General features: G+C 45.7%; 1 protein-coding gene across 6 annotated transcripts in view; it reads right to left on the bottom strand.

The window, feature by feature from the left end:
- The window catches only part of CCSER2 (coiled-coil serine rich protein 2), a 377220-nt gene that overhangs the window by 264322 nt on the left and 88794 nt on the right, over nucleotides 1-24104 (bottom strand). For 4 of the 6 annotated variants that reach the window (XM_063958811.1, XM_063958812.1, XM_063958809.1 and 1 more), the window contains exon 2: nucleotides 18056-19451. In XM_063958811.1, the coding sequence (XP_063814881.1) occupies nucleotides 18056-19409 (1354 nt within the window). In that variant the 5' untranslated portion in view covers nucleotides 19410-19451. The remainder of the gene's footprint in view (nucleotides 1-18055; nucleotides 19452-24104) is intronic. The other 2 variants (XM_063958813.1, XM_063958814.1) reach the window with 1 other exon arrangement.

The raw sequence follows: 24104 nt of genomic DNA, 5'->3' as shown, positions 1-24104 counted from the left end.
TCTCGTAGTCCGCAGAGGATGCTGGGGTCCACATTAGTACCATGGGGTATAGACAGGTCCATTAGGAGCCACGGGCACTTTAAGAGATTAATAGTGTGGGCTGGTTCCTCCCTCTATGTCCCTCCTACCAGACTCAGTCTAGAAACTGTGCCCGAGGAGACGGACATACTTCGAGAGAAGGAAATTCACATATAGTGGTGAGATTCACACCAGCTCACACTAACAACAAAAGGAAAGCCAAGCTAACCAACTTAGAACGACTTAGCAACGGCTGAACTCACAAACTGAACCAAGTAACAATGCAAGAACATGAAGCACTGGGCGGGCGCCCAGCATCCTCTACAGACAACGAGAAAAGGATTTACCCGCAGATAATTCAAATTCTATTTTCTCTTACGTCCTAGAGGATGCTGGGGTCCACATTAGTACCATGGGTATGTACCAAAGCTCCCAGTACGGGAGGGAGAGTGCTGAGGTTCCTGCAGAACTGATTGGCATCTGAGGACCTAAAGTTTGGTCAAAGTATCGAACTTGTTGAACTCAGCAAACGTGTTCGACCCCGACCAAGTAGCTGCTAGGCAAAGCTGAAGAGCCGAGACACCCCAGGCATCCGCCCAGGAAGACGAATAAAGTGGGCCTGAACAGATTTCGGACACGGCAATCCTGCCGTAGAATAACAGTGTTAGACCTGGACCTGATCCAGCGAGAAATTGTCTGCTTAGAAGCAGGACACCCAATCTCGTTGGGATCATAAAGGATGAATAGAGCGTCCGACTTTCTGTGACGAGAAGTTCTCTTCACATACATTTTCAAAGCCCTCACAACATCCAAGGACCAAGGCTGATTAATATGAAAGGCTGACACAACCTTTGGAAGAAATTACTGACGCGTTCTGAGCTCAGCTCTATCCTCATGGAAAATCAAATAGGGGATCTTGTATGACAAAGCCCCCAATTCCGACACACGTCGAGCAGACGCCAATGCCAACAGTGTGACCGCTTACCAAGTAAGAAACTTGATGTCCACGTCCTGTAAAGGTTTGAACCAATCCGATTGCAGGAACTGCAGTACCACATTAAGATCCCAAGGTGCCGTAGGAGGCAAAAAGGGTGGTTGAATATGCAGAACACCTTTCAAGAATGTCTGAACTCAGGAAGAGCCACCAGTTGTTTCTGTAAAAAAATAGACAAGGCCGAAATCTGGACTTTTATGGAGCCCAAGCGTAGGCCTACATCCACACCTGCTTGCAGAAGGAGGAGAAACAGTCCTAGTTGAAATTCCACTGCAGGAAACTTCTTGGATTCACACCAAGACACATACTTTTTCCAAATCCGATGGTAATGTTTTGACGTTACTCCCTTCCTAGGCTGTATCAGGGTGGGAATGCCTTTTTGAGCTAAGATCTGGCGTTCACGGTAAGTCTTGATAGGCGAATGGCCCCTGTAGGAGAAGGTCCTCGCGAAGAGGAAGAGGCCTCGGATCTTCCAGCAGTAATTCCAGAAGATCCGCGTACAGATAGAGTCATGATTATCTTTGCTTCTATGCTGCGCCTAGTCACACCATGGTTTATAAGCCTTTCATCTACTGTTCTCAGCTGCAATACAATAAGAGAACAATACAGCAGGGGATAAAGTCATTGCAGCAGGGGATTAAGTCCAACTGCCCTGGCTCAGTTAATCCTATTAGAGGCCAAGATAAAGATGACTATCTATACCAAGCCCGTCTTGGCTAGTCCGGAGCAATGAGGATTGCCTGAACTCTTGTTGTTTTTATGAGCTTGAGAATCCTTGGGATGAGCGGAAGTGGAGGGAACACATACACTGACTGGTACGTCCACGGAGTTACCAGTGCGTCCACCGCCACTGCGTGTGGGTCTCTCGACCTGGAACAGTACCTATAAAGCTTCTTGTTGAGGCGAGAGGCCATCATGTCTATCTGAGGTACGCCCCATCGGCTTGTCACCTCTGCAAACACCTCCGGATGGAGACCCCATTCTCCTGGATGGAGATCGTGTCTGCTGAGGAAGTCCGCTTCCCAGTCGCCCACTCTTGGAATGAAGATTGCTGACAGCGCCACTGCGTAGATTTCTGTCCAGAGGAGGATTCTTGTTACCTCTGACATCGCAGCTTTGCTCTTCGTTCTGCCCTGTCTGTTTATGTAGGACACCACTGTGACGTTGTTCGACTGAACCTGAATGGCTTGATTTTGCAGAAGATGTGCCGCTTGTAGAAGGCCGTTGTAAATGGCCCTTAGTTCCAGAACATTTATCGGAAGGAGAGATTCCTGACTGGACCACCTTCCTTGGAAATTTTCCCCTTGGTTGACAGCTCCCCAACCTCTTAGACTTGCATCCGTGGTTAGAAGGATCCAGTTCTGAATCCCAAAACCTGCGGCCTTCAAGTAGGTGAGAAGCTCGGAGCCACCAGATGAGTGAAATTCTGGCTTTTGGTGACGGGCATATCCGCTGGTGCATGTGAAGGTGTGATCCCGACCACTTCTTTAGGAGATCCAGTTGGAAGAACCTTGCATGGAATCTTCCGTACTGAAGAGCCTCGTAGGAGGTAACCATCTTCCCCGGAAGGCGAATACACTGATGAACCGATACCCAGGTTCGCTTCATTAGCTCCCGGACCATTGAATGGATCACCAACGCTTTCTCCACCAGTAGAAACACCTTCTGCACTTCCGTGTCAAGTATCATCCCCAGGAAGGGCAGTCTCTTTGTTGGCTCCAAATGTGACTTTGGAAGATTCAGGATCCATCTATAATGCTGGAGTAGCCGAGTTGAGAGAACAATACTCTGCAACATCTTCTCCTTGGAAGATGCTTTTATCAGCAGATCGTCCAGATATGGAATTATGTTCACACCTTGTCTGCGGAGGAGTAGCGTCATCTCTGCCATGACCTTGGTGAACACCCTTGGTGCTGTGGATAGGCGAAAAGGCAGTGCCTGGTACTGATAGTGACAGTCCAGCAGCGCAAATCTGAGATAAGCCTGGTGAGGCAGCCAGATTGGAATGTGAAGGTATGCATCCTTGATATCCAGGGATACTAGGAATGCCCCCTCCTCCAGACCTGAGATCACTGCTCTCAGAGACTCCATCCTGAATTTGAATTCCCTCAAGTAGGGGTTCAATGACTTTAGGTTTAATATTGGTCTTACCAAGCAGTCCAGTTTCGGTACCACAAACAGGCTTGAGTAATAACCCTTGTGTTACAGGTGAAGTGGAACTGGAACAATGACATTTGTTTGAACCAATTTTTGAATGACTTCCTGTAGGATGGCCCTTTCTGTCAGCGAAACTGGTAAGCCCAATTTGAAGAATCTGTGAGGTGGGAGCTCTTGAAACTCCAGCCTGTAACCCTTGGCAACAATATCTTTTACCCAGGAGTCTAGGCATGATGACGCCCAAACATGACTGAAAGCTTTTAGTCTCGCTCCCACCTGTCAGACCTCCAAGCTGGAAGGTCAACCGTTATGCTGACGATTTTGAGGAAACAGAACCTGGTTTCTGTTCCTGGGAACCTGATGGTGCAGGTTTTCTGGACTTTCCCCAACCACCCCTAAAGAAGGTGGAAGGGGATTTGGATTTTTTAAATATTGTGGTCTGAAAGGACTGCAGTGTAGGCGAAGGATAAGATAGCCGGTGGCGCTGCTGAGGGAAGAAAGGTTGACTTACCCGCAGTTGCCGTGGAGATCCACGCATCCCCAAACAGAGCCTGACCTGTAAAGGGGTAGGTTCTCCACACTTTTCTTGGATTCTGCATCCGTAGTCCATTGGCATAGTCAGAGTCCTCTGCGCACCGAGACCGCCAGAGAAGTATGCCGTGCATTCAGCATGCCAAGGTCCTTCATAGCCTCCACCATGAACCCCGCGGAATCCTGTATGTGACATAAGAACAAATCAATGTCACTCCTATCCATAGTATCTAAATCTTCTAGCAATGTGCCGGACCACTTCACTATAGCTTTAAAAATCCACGCACAAGCAATAGTGGGCCTTAAAGCTACGTCAGTAGCTGTGTACAGTGATTTGAGTGTAGTCTCAATTTTGCGGTCAGCCAGCTCTTTCAAAGCGGTTGAACCAGGAACAGGTAAAACCACCTTTTTGACAACCTAGATACAGAAGTATCAACTATAGGGGGGGGTTTCCCACTTTTTTCTATCCTCTTCAGGAAAAGGGAAAGCAATAAGAACCGTTTTTGGGATCTGGAATTTTTTCTCTGGGTTTTCCAAGCCCCATACACTTATACGACATGACGGTCCATCATGTCATATAAGTTTTCCTCCAACCTCCTGGCAGCCTCCCCGTTGGCTGGATAGTATTAGATATATCATATGCATTTTTTTTGCGTACGATGTATCTTTTACTTTCCCATCCATTTACTGCAGGATCCGACATATAATGAGTGCAGCACTCGTGATATGTCGGATCTAGGGGGATCCGATCCGATGCACACGGGAACGCGCATCGGATCGACGGAAAAGCACATCGAAAATGCCCAATTTCACCCAATATATCGGGCCAAATGCCTGAACTGGGCTGAAATCGGGCATTATCGGTCTTGTATATGGGGCCCTAAAGAGTTTAACTCCTTGGAAACCAGAAATGTAAGCGAGGATTTCTTACTTTCTGTAAAATAAGATTTCTTCACCTGTTCAGGTACGTTCTCAGAAATGTGTAAAACATCCCTACTTCAATCATTAGTTGCACTCCTTTAGCAAGGGATGCATCCTCCTCCCACCCCGCATATCCCACTCACCATCAGTGTCAGCTTGCAGTATCTCTGCAAGTGTACGCTTTGGGTATGTAGGTGGGGTTTTTGATGAAGTAGTGGGGGCCAAATATTGTAACCCCTCCACAGATTTCCTCAAAAACTGCGTCTCTTTCTCAATATGTGACATCCTTGTAGAAATCTGGGATATCATTCCCCTTAAAGAATCCACCCATGGGCTTCGGATTGCAAAGGCTGAGACAGTATATTGCAGTCCTGAGTACATGGAATAGACTCCTCAGGAGAAGATAAACACTCTGCAGCACAGGACACAGAGTCCTTAGACAAGGTAATGTGGTATATACACACACACACAAAAAAAATGTCAGATACAGTTTACCCCCAGAGTACATTCAGAGAGTCACAGAGTCTAAGGAGCCAGCCACCCAGCGCCCCTGTGGGCAGTTATTATGATAAAAGCCCGGCGCTGACTAAGTAACCTTAATAGATTAATTAGTACTAACAATACACTCCCCCCCCCTGTCTATAACACCCTGGTACCGCAGAGGATAACTGGAGTTATGTGGAGGGTCAGCGCTCCCTGTCAGCATCTTCCTTTATGTCTGCAGGGAGAAAAATGGCGCTGGAGAGAGCTGGATCCGCTCTGAGGAGAAGCCCCACCCCTGTAATGGCGTGCGGCTTCCCGCACAAATTTGATTATACTGGCTGGAGGTATACTATGCTAACTGTGGGATTAGCCCCTGTTAGCTTCTATGACCAGTTTAGTGTGACCGTGCTCGCCCAGGACACCTCTCCAAGCGCCTACACTTAGTGTTGCTGAGCTTCATGTATGCACAGCCTGTCAGAGTTGCGCTCCCACCCTTGTGCCGCCATACCCGCTGGCGACCTGCTAACCGGGACGCCAGCGCTGTACTCACCACCTTCTATCTTCTGGCTCTGTTAGGGGGTGGCGGTTGTGCTGCGGGAGTGAGCGGTCGCAACGTGGTCTTGCGATCATCACCCTCAGGAGCTCAGTGTCCTGTCAGCGGAGATAGAGAACCATTAACTTCTAGAGTTGGTTCCTACTCCCCCACTAAGTCCCACGAAGCAGGAAGGCTGTTGCCAGCAGCCTTCCTGTAACCTAATGCTCTAATAAAACAAAAAAAACTAAGAAACCTCCTAAGAGCTCCCCTAGCTGTGACCGGCTCCTCCGGGCACATTTTCTAAACGGAGTCTGGTAGGAGGGGCATAGAGGGAGCAGCCAGCACACACTATTGATCTCTTAAAGTGCCCATGGCTGCTAGTGGACCCGTCTATACCCCATGGTACTAATGTGGACCCCAGCATCCTCTAGGATGTAAGAGAAAGACAATATAAAGAATAAAAAAATCACAAAACATTTACAATTAATAACTATTACAAAGCATTAAAAACAAATATAAAATTAAACTATAAAAATCCAAGTAACTGAATGCTATACAGCATAAAGGTCACTTGCAAACAACATTTTCTGTTTTAGACCCAAACAAGCAAATCTTTGCTCTTATTTGTAAAAAATAAGTATCCAGTAAAATTGAAGACCATATGGGCACATAAAATAAGTGAACGCTAGATGATTTTTACTGCAGAAGTTAGGTCCTCATACCATTCTACAGATTGCTCAGTTAAGGCCTCATTAAAATTACAGTGCTAAACTTGAAAAGATCCTACTACAAAATAGTGCATTGTCTAATTATTCCATGATAGCAGGCAATTATGGGTTCCACCACTGAGATCATAATTCCCAATGATTACAACTAGAGCAACCCAAGAGATTGCTATTATCCGAATCCTGCAAGTCTTGGAGAAGTGGAACAATTGGTAAAGAATAAAGAAAATTATGTCAGCTGGAGCGAGAGATGTAATAAGCCCTGAAAACAGCAGCACAATCTGATTGGGTGATGACAATCTGATTGGGTGATGTCACAAAGCACGTAGATGTATTTTTCAGTGCACATTCATCATTATAAGCTCCATTAAACATACCCAGTGACCGCCAATAGAGGGATTCCTATTAGACATAATTAAAGGATAGTACATTGTTGAGTTTTCATTCAATACTTTAGAAGAGATGAAGTTGTAGATGAGGAGTACAGTCTCAGGAAATATCAGAATGTACTAATTGCTACCCTTTTATGTAGTGCTTCAATCTTTGGGAATTTATATTTGTACATGAAGAAACAAGTTGCTTTAATCAATTAAAGTGTAAAACTGGATCTATGAAAGAAGTGTGTGCTGAATTGCAGGACTGTGTATCATTAGGTAACTGCAATTATTGTTAGAAGCAGATTTTAGCCTGTTTTATTGTAATATATTTTGTGAATCCGTGATGTTACCTCACCTCTCACCATTTGTTTTATATTTTATTGCTCTCCTTCTTAAAGGATGATGGGTATAGGGGTGGTGGTTCAATCAATGTGCTTACAAACGTGTTTGTAGGTTAACAGTACTTATTAGTGTTTAGTAAGGCCGACTGACGAATAGGGACGAAGTTTCAGAGGGTTACGCCTGGACTTAGCAAACATCTTACAGCTACATCAACGCTTGGACTGCTTCACAACTACAACTGTATGTTAATTTCTAACATCCTCCAATCCTCACTGACTCTGAACACTATACAACCAATTTCTGTTGATAAACATTTGAAATGCAATGTTTTGCTTGACATTGTAAATACCTGGGATACAAATTTTGGTCTGAGAAGCATAGCTGATGAAGGTACACTGGGTTGCTGTTTGCATAAACAAACACTGTCATTTTTCATCTTTCCTCAGCTAAACATTTGCCTTACTGTTAACCTGTGTGCATTAACCACAGGTTATATACTTGCAAATAGTGTCTGAATTACCTTGGTATTACTATTTCCTGCATTTCTGAAATTCTACTGCTCTGTATCTCATTCTGTCACCACTCCTATTTTCAATTTACTACCTCTATTTACCTCATCCACACTAATTATTCTGTGTACTAAGATCCTAATAACATAAGAAACTCTTAAGCAATTATTAGCCAACTTGCGCCTAACAGAACTTGCCCCTTGGCGTATAAATCTAGAGCAGTAGTTCCCAAACTATGTCCTCAAGGACCCTCAACAGTTCATGTTTTACAGGTCACCTAGCAGCTGTACAGGTGTATTCATTACTCATTGCCACATTTTAAAAGGATCCACAGGTGGAGCTAAGTGTTTCACTTATGATTCCGTGAGGAGACCTGGAAAACGTAAACTTGTTGGGGGTCCTCGAAGACAGAGTTTGGGAACCACTGATCTAGAGAGTATGCACCATGTGGGTCTTCTCCAGTACCTGTCTATAAAACAGCAGTAAAAGCAGGATATGCAAACATTAGTTATAGAGCTGTCCCCTCTCCTACTCCACTGTGACTCCAAGTCAGAGCACAGCACTACAGAAATTGTAAGAACAAAGGGGACACATCTAGGCTAGGCTTATCTTCCTCTCCCGCCGCACCACATCTGCCACTCCCTTTCAACAAAATCTACACTGGCTCCCATTCCCCTACAGAATCCTCTTCAAACTCCTCACCTTCACCTACAAGGCCATCTCTAATTCCACTGCTCCCTACATCTCCAACCTCCTTTCCCTTCATACTCCCTCCCGCCCCCTACGGTCGACTAATGACCGTCGCCTCGCCACCGCCCTGGTCACGGCTTCCCATGCACCCCTTCAGTGGAACGCACTCCCCCGCTCCATTAGACTCTCCCCAACCTTGCAACGCTTCAAAGGGCACTAAAAACCCACCTATTCATCAAAGCATACCCTCCCGATGCATAACCCAGTGCTGAAGCCGCGCCTCCACCCCCCTGCCTCATGCAGTGAACATCTCAGCTTTGCTTGCATACTGCCATCAGGCTACCTCCCACTTGCCTGCACCTCTTGTCATCTGTCTGTCGCCCCTCCCCATTAGATTGTTAACTCTTCAGAGCAGGGCCCTCTTTCCTCTTGTTATCTAAGCCCTCGTCTCAACACATTTCACTCACAGCTCTCCCCTATTCAACGACCATCTTTATCCTGCTAGTAAAGGCTCATCTCCATCTATGGCCACCAGCCTCTAGTAGTACGATGATCACTCCCTCAATACTTACATTTTAGCTGTATTATGTCTTGAGAATGTGTGGTGCTCTGTTACCTGTACTCTATTTCTGTTATTTATTTACTGTAATGCAATGTTTTGTCCCCTGTACTGTCCTTTCTACGGCGCTGCGAAACACATGTGGCGCCTTATAAATAAAATGTAATAATAATAAGAATTTACTTACCGATAATTCTATTTCTCGTAGTCCGTAGTGGATGCTGGGGACTCCGTAAGGACCATGGGAATAGCGGCTCCGCAGGAGACTGGGCACAAACGTAAAGCTTTAGAACTACCTGGTGTGCACTGGCTCCTCCCCCTATGACCCTCCTCCAAGCCTCAGTTAGGATACTGTGCCCGGACGAGCGTACACAATAAGGAAGGATTTTGAATCCCGGGTAAGACTCATACCAGCCACACCAATCACACCATATAACTTGTGATCTAAACCCAGTTAACAGCATGATAACAGAGGAGCCTCTAGAAAAGATGGCTCACTACAGCAATAACCCGATTTTTTTGGTAACAATAACTATGTACCAGTATTGCAGACAATCCGCACTTGGGTTGGGCGCCCAGCATCCACTACGGACTACGAGAAATAGAATTATCGGTAAGTAAATTCTTATTTTCTCTGACGTCCTAGTGGATGCTGGGGACTCCGTAAGGACCATGGGGATTATACCAAAGCTCCCAAACGGGCGGGAGAGTGCGGATGACTCTGCAGCACCAAATGAGAGAACTCCAGGTCCTCCTCAGCCAGGGTATCAAATTTGTAGAATTTTACAAACGTATTTGCTCCTGACCAAGTAGCTGCTCGGCAAAGTTGTAAAGCCGAGACCCCTCGGGCAGCCGCCCAAGATGAGCCCACCTTCCTTGTGGAATGGGCTTTTACAGATTTTGTCTGTGGCAGGCCTGCCACAGAATGTGCAAGCTGAATTGTACTACAAATCCAACGAGCAATAGTCTGCTTAGAAGCAGGAGCACCCAGCTTGTTGGGTGCATACAGAATAAACAACGAGTCAGATTTTCTGACTCCAGCCGTCCTGGAAACCTATATTTCCAGGGCCCTGACAACGTCTAGCAACTTGGAGTCCTCCAAGTCCCTAGTAGCCGCAGGCACCACAATAGGTTGATTCAGGTGAAACGCTGATAGTGTTCACTCTAGGATTTTTTTAGGGCAGGGTGCTGACCTTGGGGAGGGCACATTTTTGATTCGGGGAGGGCACATTTTTGATTCGGGGAGGGCACATTTTTGATTCGGGAGGGCACATTTTTGATTCGGGAGGGCACATTTTAATTTAGAAGGGCAAAATGGTGTACATACTGTAATATGTATGCAGGTGTCTTAAACTTGCAGCACATTGTAGCTTATAAACCATCCTGGGACACCTTCGCTTCAATCTGACAGCACATTTTAAGTTTAAATGTGCCGTCAGATTGAAGTGAAGGTGTCCCAGAATGGTTTATATATCATTAATGTGCTGCCAGTTTATTTCTGAAGTGTCTCAATAGGGTTTATATAGTTTATTAAACTATATAAATCCTATTGAGACACTTCAGAGTTAAACTGGCAGCACATGTTTCTATATAAACCCTATTGAGACACTTCAGAAAAAAAACTGCCAGCACGTGTTGCTATATAAACCCTATTGAGACACTTAAAAAAAACCTGCAGCACATATTGCTATATAAACCCTATTGATACACTTCAGAGTGAAATTGGCAGCACGTGTTGCTATATAAACCTGATTGAGACACTTCAGAAATAAACTAGCGCACATCGTATTTTAAATGTGCTGTCAGATTGAAGCGAAGGTGCCCCAGGTTGGTTTATATAACATTCATGTGCTGCCAGTTTATTTCTGAAGTGTCAAAATAGGGTTTATATAGTTCATTAAACTATAAGATTAGTTGAATGCTGCCAGATTAAAACTAAAGGGGCACCAGGCGACCCATATACAGTAGGATAAATAGCTTAGTGTGGCAGCACTAGTCTTAGATGATGTTTGTGTGTCAATTCAACTTACTGGGGGCTGATGCTGCAGGAGTGATCGCGCTGGTCCCCCGTCACACACCGCGGAGCTGGAAGAAAATGCCCGCCACACTGATCCTACCCGGCATCCTCTTTTATTGGGTCATGTGCACAGAGGAGGGCTGGGTTTGCCTCGGCAGGAGAGGCAAACCCAGCCCTCCTCATCTCACCAGCAGCCTACAGTATTGCCGAGACCCGAGTGCTGTGAGCGCATTAGCGCGACAAGCCTGAGGCAGCAGCAGGGAGGCGTGGCAGCATGGCGGGAGCAGTGGCAGCGTAGCGGGAGGAGTGACGGCGCTGACAGCGATGCGAGAGGAGTGGCAGTGCGGAGAGAGGAGTTTCAGTGCGGCCCGGCGCGGCAGTCCTTTAGTAATCAGCAGGGCGGCAGGGCGGGCACAAACGGGCAGGGCGCATTCTGACACTTGGAAAAGGGGCAGGGCGCAGCGCCCCGCGAAAGAAGGCTAGAGTGAACACTAGCTGAAAACCACCTTAGGGAGAAACTGAGGACAAGTCCTCAATTCCGCCCTGTCCGAATGGAAAATCAGATGAGGGCTTTTACAGGATAAAGCCGCCAAATCTGACACGCACCTGGCCCAGGCCAGGGCCAACAGCATGACCACTTTCCATGTGAGATATTTTAACTCCACATATTTAAGTGGTTCAAACCAATGTGACTTTTGGAACCCAAAAACTACATTTAGATCCCAAGGTGCCACTGGAGGCACAAAAGGAGGCTGTATATACAGTACCCCTTTCACAAACGTCTGAACTTCAGGGATTGAAGCTAGTTCTTTTTGGAAGAAAATTTACAGGGCCGAAATTTGAACCTTAATGGACCCCCATTTCAGGCCCATAGACACTCCTGTTTGCAGGAAATGTAGGAATCGACCTAGTTGAAAATTCCTCCGTCGGGGCCTTACTGGCCTCGCACCACGCAACATATTTTCGCCAAATGCGGTGATAATGTTTTGCGGTTATATCTTTCCTGGCTTTGATCAGGATAGGAATGACTTCATCCGGAATGCCTTTCTCCTTCAGGATCCGGCGTTCAACCGCCATGCCGTCAAACGCAGTCGCGGTAAGTCTTGGAACAGACAGGGTCCTTGCTGGAGCAGGTCCCTTCTTAGAGGTAGAGGCCACGGATCCTCCGTGAGCATCTCTTGAAGTTCCGGTTACCAAGTCCTTCTTGGCCAATCCGGAGCCCGAATATAGTGCTTACTCCTCTCCATCTTATAATTCTCAGTACCTTGGGTATGAGAGGCAGGGGAGGGAACACATACACTGACTGGTACACCCACTGTGTTACCAGAGCGTCTACAGCTATTGCCGGAGGGTCCCTTGACCCGGCGCAATACTTGTCGAGTTTTATAAACATGTGGAAGACTTCTGGGTGAAGTCCCCACTTGCTGACAGTGCTATCACATGATTTTCCGCCCAGCGAAGAATCCTTGCAGCTTCTGCCATTGCCCTCCTGCTTCTTGTGTCACCCTGTCTGTTTACGTGGGTGACTGCCGTGATGTTGTCCGAATGGATCAACTCCGGGTGACCTTGAAGCAGAGGTCTTGCTGAGCTTAGAGCATTGTAAATGGCCCTTAGCTTCAGGATATTTATGTGAAGTGATGTCTCCAGGCTTGACCATAAGCTCTGGAAATTCCTTCCCTGTGTGACTGCTCCCCAGCCTCGCAGGCTGGCATCCGTGGTCACCAGGACCCAGTCCTGAATGTCGAATCTGCGGCCCTCTAGAAGATGAGCACTCTGCAACCACCACAGGAGAAACACCCTTGTGCTTGGTGACAGGGTTATCCGCTGATGCATCTGAAGATGCGACCCGGACCATTTGTCCAGCAGGTCCCACTGGAAAGTTCTTGCGTGGAATCTGCCGAATGGGATTGCTTCGTAGGAAGCCACCATTTTTCCCAGAACCCTTTCATTGATGTACTGAGACTTGTCTCGGTTATAGGAGGTTCCCGACTAGCTCGGATAACTCCCTGACTTTCTCCTCCGGGAGAAACACCTTTTTCTGGACTGTGTCCAGGATCATCCCTAGGAACAGACGACGAGTCGTCGGAATCAGCTGCGATTTTGGAATATTGAGAATCCAATCGTGCTGCCGCAACACTACCTGAGATAGTGCTACACCGACCTCCAACTGTTCCCTGGATCTTACCCTTATCAGGGAATCGTCCAAGTAAGGGATAACTAAAATTCCCTTCCTTCGAAAGAGTATCATCATTTCGGCCATTACCTTGGTAAAGACCCGGGGTGCCGTGGACCATCCATACGGCAGCGTCTGAAACGGATATGACAGTTCTGTACCATAAACCTGAGGTACCCTTGGTGAGAAGGGTAAATTGGGACATGAAGGTAAGCATCCTTGATGTCCCGAAACATCATGTAGTCCCCTTCTTCCAGGTTCGCAATCACTGCTCTGAGCGACTCAATCTTGAATTTGAACCTCCGTATGTAAGTGTTCAAGATTTTAGATTTAGTATCGGTCTCACCGATCCGTCCGGCTTCGGTACCACAACAGTGTGGAATAATACCCCGTTCCCTGTTGCAGGAGGGGTACCTTGATTATCACCTGCTGGGAATACAGCTTGTGAATGGCTTCCAAAACTGCCTCCCTGTCAGAAGGAGACATCGGTAAAGCCGACTTTAGGAAACGGCAAGGGGGAGACGTCTCGAATTCCAATTTGTACCCCTGAGATATCACCTGAAGGATCCAGGGGTCTACTTGCGAGTGAGCCCACTGCGCGCTGAAATTCATTGAGACGGGCCCCCACCGTGCCTGATTCTGCTTGTAAAGCCCCAGCGTCATACTGAGGGCTTGGCAGAGGCGGGAGAGGGCTTCTGTTCCTGGGAACTGGCTGATTTCTGCAGCCTTTTTCCTCTCCCTCTGTCACGGGGCAGAAATGAGGAACCTTTTGCCCGCTTGCCCACGAAAAGACTGCGCCTGATAATACGGCGTCTTCTTATGTTGAGAGGCGACCTGGGGTACAAACGTGGATTTCCCAGCTGTTGCCGTGGCCACCAGGTCTGAAAGACCGACCCCAAATAACTCCTCCCCTTAATAAGGCAGTACTTCCAAATGCCGTTTGGAATCCGCATCACCTGACCACTGTCGTGTCCATAACCCTCTACTGGCAGAAATGGACAACGCACTTAGACTTGATGCCAGTCGGCAAATATTCCGCTGTGCATCACGCATATATAGAAATGCATCTTTTAAATGCTCTATAGGCAATAATATACTGTCCCTATCTAGGGTATCAATATTTTCAGTCAGGGAATCCGACCACGCCAACCCAGCACTGCACATCCAGGCTGAGGCGATTGCTGGTCGCAGTATAACACCAGTATGTGTGTAAATACATTTTAGGATACCCTCCTGCTTTCTATCAGCAGGATCCTTAAGGGCGGCCATCTCAGGAGAGGGTAGAGCCCTTGTTCTTACAAGCGTGTGAGCGCTTTATCCACCCTAGGGGGTGTTTCCCAACGCACCCTAACCTCTGGCGGGAAAGGATATAATGCCAATAACATTTTAGAAATTATCAGTTGTTATCGGCGGAAACCCACGCATCATCACACATCTCATTTAATTTCTCAGATTCAGGAAAACTACAGGTAATTTTTCCTCACCGAACATAATACCCTTTTTTGGTGGTACCTGTATTATCAGAAATGTGTAAAACATTTTTCATTGCCTCAATCATGTAACGTGTGGCCCTACTGGAAGTCACATTTGTCTCTTCACCATCGACACTGGAGTCAGTATCCGTGTCGGCGTCTATATCTGCCATCTGAGGTAACGGGCGCTTTAGAGCCCCTGACGGCCTATGAGACGTCTGGACAGGCACAAGCTGAGTAGCCGGCTGTCTCATGTCAACCACTGTCTTTTATACAGAGCTGACACTGTCACGTAATTCCTTCCAACAGTTCATCCACTCAGGTGTCGACCCCCTAGGGGGTGACATCACTATTACAGGCAATCTGCTCCGTCTCCACATCATTTTTCTCCTCATACATGTCGACACAAACGTACCGACACACAGCACACACACAGGGAATGCTCTGATAGAGGACAGGACCCCACTAGCCCTTTGGGGAGACAGAGGGAGAGTTTGCCAGCACACACCAGAGCGCTATATATATACAGGGATAACCTTATATAAGTGTTTTTCCCCTTATAGCTGCTGTATTTTTAATACTGCGCGTAATTAGTGCCCCCCTCTCTTTTTTATGACTGCAGGGGAGAGCCAGGGAGCTTCCCTCCAACGGAGCTGTGAGGGAAAATGGCGCCAGTGTGCTGAGGAGATAGGCTCCGCCCCCTTCTCGGCGGCCTTATCTCCCGTTTTTCTGTGTATTCTGGCAGGGGTTAAATTCATCCATATAGCCCAGGAGCTATATGTGATGCATTTTTTGCCATCCAAGGTGTTTTTTATTGCGTCTCAGGGCGCCCCCCCCAGCGCCCTGCACCCTCAGTGACCGGAGTGTGAAGTGTGCTGAGAGCAATGGCGCACAGCTGCAGTGCTGTGCGCTACCTTGTTGAAGACAAGACGTCTTCTGCCGCCGATTTTCCGGACCTCTTCTGTCTTCTGGCTCTGTAAGGGGGCCGGCGGCGCGGCTCTGGGACCTATCCATGGCTGGGCCTGTGATCGGTCCCTCTGGAGCTAATGTCCAGTAGCCTAAGAAGCCCAATCCACTCTGCACGCAGGTGAGTTCGCTTCTTCTCCCCTTAGTCCCTCGATGCAGTGAGCCTGTTGCCAGCAGGTCTCACTGAACATAAAAAACCTAAAACTAAACTTTTCACTAAGCAGCTCAGGAGAGCCACCTAGTGTGCACCCTTCTCGTTCGGGCACAAAAATCTAACTGAGGCTTGGAGGAGGGTCATAGGGGGAGGAGCCAGTGCACACCAGGTAGTTCTAAAGCTTTACTTTTGTGCCCAGTCTCCTGCGGAGCCGCTATTACCATGGTCCTTACGGAGTCCCCAGCATCCACTAGGACGTCAGAGAAAATAATAATATCAGGGAGAAATGAAGAACTGGCAGAATGATAAGAACATATGGAAGCTATAGGGCTGTGGGAGAGATTAAAGGACAAGGGAATACAGTATATGACTGATCGATCGAGACAGACACGCGAGGTGAAGAAACTTTTTTTATGCGGTCAATTCTAAATTTCCACTTCAACCATTGTGCATGTGAGTAATACTCTAAAATGTAAAAAAAAAAAAAAAAGTGTTATGCAAGGTTATATACAGACAATGGAAGGTGAGTATCTACTGCGCCCACTGATAGCAGCAGTGAGGGCGTCCAGGGAGACGTCACTCTATCTCCACCAAAGCAATCACAAAACAAATACAGGAGTCCGCCTTCCGCTGCGCTATCCGCAAGTCCTAAACTAAGAGTAGTGACAATTTGTCAAAAAGTCCCAAATTTCAGAGTCCAAGAAAGAGAGCCATCAACAGTCTAGATGATTCAGGGTAAGTGGTGTTTGAAGATCCTAAATAACGGTGATTGACAGATGTCTATCGTGAATGTGTGATTGGAGAGCTCCTTATAGGTACGCACCGTACTCACATGTACAATGTGCGTAGAGTGTCCATAAAGGTATCTTTCTCCTCCATACAATGTAATGGATTCTATCGGTCTCCTTTCCTTTCGGACTCCCCTCAAAAAACAAAGAAGGACAAAGGGGTATGGAGACCCCGATGGTGTAATACGTTCGATATAGTGTTGTCAGAAAAGATAAATAAAAATTCCAAAGGCGACGTAAATCTTATTCATAATCAGGAACGTACCGAACTTACATAAATACAAATGAAATACTCCTATAAAGGTATCTTTCAAAGGTTCAAATAATATGGGGATGATGCGTACCCCAAACTCACGTTCTGCAGAAGTTATGAAGGCACATCAAGGTTTCTTTAGAGAGTGGTTTCCTGCCTCTTCTCTACCAGGCTCTCGTCGAGACCACAAGGTACATAAAACGCACAAAAAAGAAGGTTTTATGATAGTATGTCCATTTAAAAAAAAAAAAAAAAAACGTTTTTTTAAAACATCCAAAAGTTTTTTTAAAACATAGATCACCATGCATACAATGGAGGAAAACATCCAAATACTGGGAGGTAGTTGTGAAAAAAACAAACCTGGGGTGCGGTAAATCCGGACTTCCACACTCCTAAGTACTGATCTCCTGGGTATGGGGGTGTGCCTCCTTAACCACCAACGCGTTTCAACTGAAAAGTCTTTGTCAAACTACCTCCCAGTATTTGGATGTTTTCCTCCATTGTATGCATGGTGATCTATGTTTTAAAAAAACTTTTGGATGTTTTAAAAAAACTTTTTTTTGCAATAAATGGACATACTATTATAAAACCTTCTTTTTTGTGGGTTATATGTACCTTGTGATCTTGACGAGAGCCTGGTAGAGAAGAGGCAGGAAACCACTCTCTAAAGAAACATTGATGTGCCTTCATAACTTCTGCAGAACGTGAGTTTGGGGTACGCATCATCCCCATATTATTTGAACCTTTGAAAGATACCTTTATAGGAGTATTTCATTTGTATTTATGTAAGTTCGGTACGTTCCTGATTACGAATAAGATTTACGTCGCCTTTGGAATTTTTAGGTATCTTTTCTGACGACACTATATCGAACGTATTACACCATCGGGGTCTCCATACCCCTTTGTCCTTTTGTTTTGTGAGGGGAGTCCGAAAGGAAAGGAGACCGATAGAATCCATTACATTGTATGGAGGAGAAAGATACCTTTATGGACACTCTACGCACATTGTACATGTGAGTACGGTGCGTACCTATAAGGAGCTCTCCAATCACACATTCATGATAGACATCTGTCAATCACCGTTATTTAGGATCTTCAAACACCACTTACCCTGAATCATCTAGACTGTTGATGGCTCTCTTTCTTGGACTCTGAAATTTGGGACTTTTTTACAAATTGTCACTACTCTTAGTTTAGGACTTGCGGATAGTGCAGCAGAAGGAGGACTCTTGTATTTGTTTTGTTATGCAAGGTTAGTGGGCGCGGCAGCACATATCTTGTGCACGCTCCGCCACTCACAGACCTAGCTCCTATGCATGGATGCATAATATATATCTGTCTACATAAAGCATTCAGATACACATGACTACATGATGACAAATAATATTTACCTGATATATTCACACCTATCCATTCATCTTTGTTTTTTATATCGGTTTCTTTCTGGTCTTTTAGTTCATCTGATGAACAGTCAGATGGCTTTTCTGGCAATTGTTTCTCAGGCTCTGCCACTATAACAGTATTATTCCAGTCTTCCAATTCTAAAAAGTCATCACTAAAATCTTCACTGAAGTCATTCTTCTCAGAAGAGGACAAGGAAGAAATGGAGAGCTCATCAACATCTTCACTGCAATAACTATCTTTGTAGTTTTCTTTTATTAAGTTATCACAAGAAGAATAATCAACAACAACCAGGTGCTCCTGGGCTTCCATGTTTTCTTCTTTTGTTCCTTGACGTGTTCCGTTAGACAAAGACTCCATTTTACCTGTTTTTAGGGCAACAGAAGAATCCTTTTTAGTATCATTACTGAACTCCCTGGGAAATTGTGATCGGTTTGATTTGTTTAAGGATGGACGGCTCATTTTGTAACCCAATGGAACAGATACACCAGGCCCATTTGACAAACTATGTTTCTGTAATACAGCAGATGAACCTGCAGAGTATGTCCTTGTAAAACTAGACTTCATATGTGGATCATTACCATTGTGCATACCATACTGTTTTGCTGTCCTTGGCAGCAAGTTTTGTTTCAAAGTTGTTCGTATATGCTGTAATTGGTAATGCCTTGTCACGTCTACATCTCTGTTAAAAGAATGAGATCTGGTCAAGAGTGCAGGTGGAAGCAAGGCATTTTGGACAGAATGGGAAAAGCTCTGTGATCGCCTAACGTTGGAAAAAGGTTTGTTGTCAGTTGACAAAACTTTACTTGTAAAGTTTCTACTCGTAGCAGAATTAGCTCTTGGTCTGTGTAAACCTGTAGGGGGCTTGTTTGTGTAAAATCCATTAACCTGAGTTTTACAGCCATTTAGCCCAGAATAGGAAGTCCTGCCAAACTGTGTACTTTTTGTAAATTTATTTGAACTAGATAGTAAGTTCTCATTGTGGTCCTCTTTATGCGATACCAACATGTTGCTTTGCTTCCCAGTTTTTGTTATTATTCCTAATCTGGGTGAATCTTTTTCTACTGCCCCCTGGGACTGTAAACATTTTTTTTCAGTGGAAGGATGAGGCGGTTCTCTGGAACTGTGGTCATTGTTTTGACATTTCAGTTTTCTCCAGTTCAAAGAAAATGCTGATGTTCCTTCTTGATCGCTGTGTTTCTTCCCACTAAAGCTGGCTTTAGCCAATAAACCAGAATGTGTGCCATTTGGTGCTTGCTGCAAAAAGCTTCCTAATGGCTTGGTTCCACCAAATTTGGGTAATTTGGAACCTAAAGAGGCTCGAACCTGTAATTTTTCTTCCATGAGAGAGCAGGTGCATTTGTATTTTTCTGAAGCTGTTGAGATCTGATAAAGAAACAAACACAAAATAAAAAATAGCACGTTAATATTATGGAGTATCAACAATTTGTTTTGCAAATGTTAAATTTAATATATAGTTACAGTACATACACACACATACATACATACAGTATATATAATAAAAGTGACCTAGATCTAGTTGAGCGGTATTATGGATTACTATATGCAATAGAAGTAGCACAGTAACTATAGCCACAGTAATCAGTATTAGGAGCACAAGGCCCAATTACTGCGGCTAACTGTCCCGCCTTGGGCTATCCTATTAGCCCTGATAAGCCAGCGATTTTCATGCCCGATGTTTCCTCACCTCTAATTGGATACTCCCCATGACTAAAAAGGACATACAAGATATTTTAACATAGATCACATTGTTATATTTTGTATCTTAACAGGTTTTGCGTGTTTCAGTTTTTCATTTAGAATAAAGTTACCTGCATATCTTGGTTTTGGACATTGGTTATTTGCTACCTAGTTTAACAGGAATTGTAAACAAGGATTCCATGGCAGACTGTTTAATCTATTTCTCATTCTGTGGTTCAGGAAATATTAACATGTTAACCTTGGTAATATAGTAGCTAAGGAACCTACTGAATGGTAAATGAACAGAACAGCCAAACTTGTGCCTACTGAATCTTTTCTACAGAAGCATGTAAGGCTAGGTATTGTTAATACAAAATATTTTTGGACAGCCATTGACAGTTAGCTGAAATATTGTTAAATGAGCCCCAGAACTTAAAATATTGCCCACTCCTGCTTTAAGCATTCTTATTTCACAAACAGTGATGTATACTTAGCTACTAGTGACAGGAATAAAAAGGCTTTTAAAAGGCCCTTACACATAAGACTCATTTCCAGCCTTCTGAGCGATATCGTGTGTGATGTTGCCCAGTGTGTATGTTGCGGACGATGAACGTTGTGCGGTCCCGCACATCATTATCGCCTCCCTCGGTCAGCTGTACATGCAGCTCAATCTGCCGATATAGGGGGTCATTCTGACCCGATCGCACGTTGCAGTTTATCGCAGCAGTGCGATCCGGTCAGTACTGCGCATGCGCTGGCGCAAGCCAGACGGCCGAATACCGTCGTTGCCTAGCAATCGCCTCTGCCTGACTGACGCTGGGAAGGAGGGGGCTGGATGGCGGCGTTAAACTGCCGTTTAGGGGGCGCGGTCCGGCCAACGCATTCGTGGCCGGACCGTTGGGGAGGCAGGCCGCGGAGGCTGTGTGACGTCACGCGCAGCCGCTGCGACCCGGGCAGCAAAGAGGTTCTCCCAGACAGCCGCAGGAGCTGCGCTGGCCGGGAGTTACTCGTCAAATGCGAAAGCATCGACGCTGTGTTATGCTTTTGCATTTCTGTGGGGGGGAGGGGGCGGCACTGACATGAGTGGGCATCCCCCCCGCATGTCTGAGTGCCTGATTGTAGCTGTGCTAAATTTAGCACTATGTGATATCACTCATGGAGCATATCGCATAGTGTGTACGGGCCAAAAGACACCCACAAACCGTTAAGGTGCATACACACTGTGCAATATTTTAGCCAATATCACTAATTTTCTCCCTATTGCACAGTGCATAAGCTGTAAACGATGGTCGATACATGTTCCCGGGGGTCGTTAACGACCTCCTCTGTCAGCCGTACATGCAGGTCAATTTTGGCTATGTCGGCCAAGACTGCATGTACAGTACAGGCCGGCCCTGGCGTGACACCACTGAGTGATATCATTTGCGGTATCACTCAGGATGTATGCAACATTTTTGGCATCTCGGGAGGGAAAGGAACACACTGTGCGATATCGCTCATGGAGCGTATCGCACAGTGTGTACCCACCTTTAGTGTGTGCATAAATTAATCATATTTTTGGTTGTGCAGCTCTCAATAATTAGGTAAAAATTTAGTTTTTGACCACATTCACCTTTTATGGCCATAATGATTGTTCAGACTTTGCAATTTTTTACCAGGTACAGTAGGTTGCCACACCTATATAAAGCATTATATTTCAGAACAATTTTATCTATACATTTAGATACTAGCTCATTCTCCCCTAAGTCTTCTCCCTTGTACATATCTTTTCATGGTTAGCCAAATCACTCATTCAGTCTCCAATATCACCTATATTCTGATGACACACTTACCCACAGCTCATAGCCTGACCCCGCCCATCCACTTATCATGTGTGACCATATCTCTCAACTACATCTAAACTGGATGTCACAATACTACCTGAAGTTCAACTTGTCCAAACAGAGCTTTTTTTTTCCCTTCACTCAGAATCAACTGCCCTTTAACCTGCCTACCAGATGTGTCCTCATACACTTAGTGTTAATATGCATACAGCACAAGATACCCACCACAACTGAGATGTTCCAAGAGTAGTAGCGTACCATAGTTTTCTTTATATTTGGTGTTCTTTACGCATTGCAGACATAGCGATACACCAGTCAAAGTGTACTAGATTAAAACTAATTCTTGTCTGGTTGCAAACACATATAAAGTCCACATGAAGCACACAAGTGGCTAAATGTAATAGCCTCCTTGTAAATTAATGTTGCGTTAAAAAAATAAAAACGTGAAATATCGCAAATTCCTGCACCTCTGGAACGCGGAGGCTATTATATTAATCAGATGGCATGATAAAAAGCTGAGGCATCGCAGCACTTCATACACAGATTCAGACTCGGTCGCACAACTACACAAATGTTGCACACTGAGCTGATCGGTGCAATCTAGTTCCCAGTTGTGTAATTTATGTGGAATAAAAATAGGGTTTTAATTACCTACCGGTAAATCCTTTTCTCATAGTCCGTAAAGGATGCTGGGGTCAACATTAGTACCACAGGTATAGATGGGTCCACTAGGAGCCATTGGCACTTTAAGAGTTTGAGAGTGTGGGCTGGCTCCGCCCTCTATGCCCCTTCTACCAGACTTAGTCTAGAAACTGTGCCCGAGGATACGGACATCTTCGAGAGAAGGATTTAACACAGATAGTGGCGAGATTCATACCAGTTCACACACATAAGGCAAACCAAGCTAACAAGCTTGGAAACTTGGCAACCGCTGAAACAGTACTTACCAAGTAACAATGCAGTACTTAACTAAAAAACAAAGTTGTACTGAACCAGAAAACCACTGCAGGAAAACGAAGCACTGGGCGGGCGCCCAGCATGCTTTACGAACTATGAGAAAAGGATTTACCAGTAGGTAATTAAAATCCTAGTTTCTCTTACGTCCTACAGGATGCTGGGGTCCACATTGGTACCATGGGGATGTACCAAAGCTCTCAGAACGGAAGGGAGAGCACGGAGGATCCTGCAGAACTGATTGACCAAACTGTAGGTCCTCAGAGGCCAAAGTATCAAACTTGTAGAACTTTGCGAACGTGTTCGACCCAGACCAAGTAGCCGCTCGGCAAAACTGTAAAGCCGAGACACCCTGCTCAGCTGCAAAGGAAGAACCCACATTACGAGTAGAGTGGGCCTTAACAGACGTAGGACATGGCAATCCTGCAGTAGAATACGCATGCTGATTCAGCGATAGATAGTCTGCTTAGAAGCAGGACACCCAAGTTTCTTGGGATCATACAGGACGAACAGAGAGTCCGATTTCCTGTGACGAGCAGTCCTCTTCACGTAGATCTTCAGAGACATTACAACATCCAAGGACTTTGAGGATATTGAGGAGTCAGTAGCCACTGGTTGGTTGATATGAAATGCCGACACAACCTTTGGAAGAAACTGCTGACGTGTCCGGAGCCCAGCTCTATCTTCATGGAAGATCAACTAGGGGCTCTTACAGGACAAAGCCCCCAACCCCGACACACATCTAGCAGAAGCTAAGGCCAACAAAGTGACAGCCTTCCACGTGAGAAATTTGACCTCAACCTCCAGCAGAGGCTCAAACCAATACGATTGGAGAAACTAACAACACGTTAAGATCCCAGGGTGCCGTAGGCGGCACAAAGGGAGGCTAGATGTGCAGAACCCATTTCAGAAAAAAGTCTGAACCTCAGGAAGAGAAGCCAACTGTTTCTGGAAGAAAATGTATAGGGCCGAAATCTGGACCTTTACGGACCCCAACCTCAGGCCCATATCCACACCTGCTTGCAAGAAAAGGAGAAACCGTCCCAGTTGAAACTCCACCGTAGGACACGTCTTGGACTCACACCAAGATACATATTTTTTCCAAATACGATGGTAATGTTTAGACGTTATTCCTTCCAAGCCTGTATCAGGGTAGGAATAACCTTGTTCGGAATGCCCTTCCAAGCTAATATCTGGCGTTCAACCTCCATGCCATCAAAACGTAGCCGCGGTAAGTTTTGATAGGTGAACGGCCCCTGCTGCAGCAGGTCCTCCCGAAGAGGAAGAGGCCTCGGCTCTTCTAGCAGTAGATCCGCGTACCAAGCCCTTCTTGGCCAGACCGGAGCAATGAGGATTGCCTGAACTCTTGTTCTCCTTATGAGTTTTAGAACTCTTGGAATGAGTGGAAGTGGAGGAAACACGTACACCGACTGGAACACCCACGGACTCACTAGGGAGTCCACAGCCACGGCTTGCGGATCCTTCGACCTGGAACAATACCGCCGAAGCTTCTTGTTGAGACAAGAGGCCATCATGCCTATTTGAGGTACACTCCAAAGAT

The sequence above is a fragment of the Pseudophryne corroboree genome, chromosome 3 (genome assembly GCF_028390025.1).
Source record: "Pseudophryne corroboree isolate aPseCor3 chromosome 3, aPseCor3.hap2, whole genome shotgun sequence".
NCBI lineage: Eukaryota > Metazoa > Chordata > Amphibia > Anura > Myobatrachidae > Pseudophryne > Pseudophryne corroboree.
The sequence above is the reverse complement of the archived record's forward strand: the minus strand, read 5'-3'. Positions and strand labels throughout refer to the sequence as shown.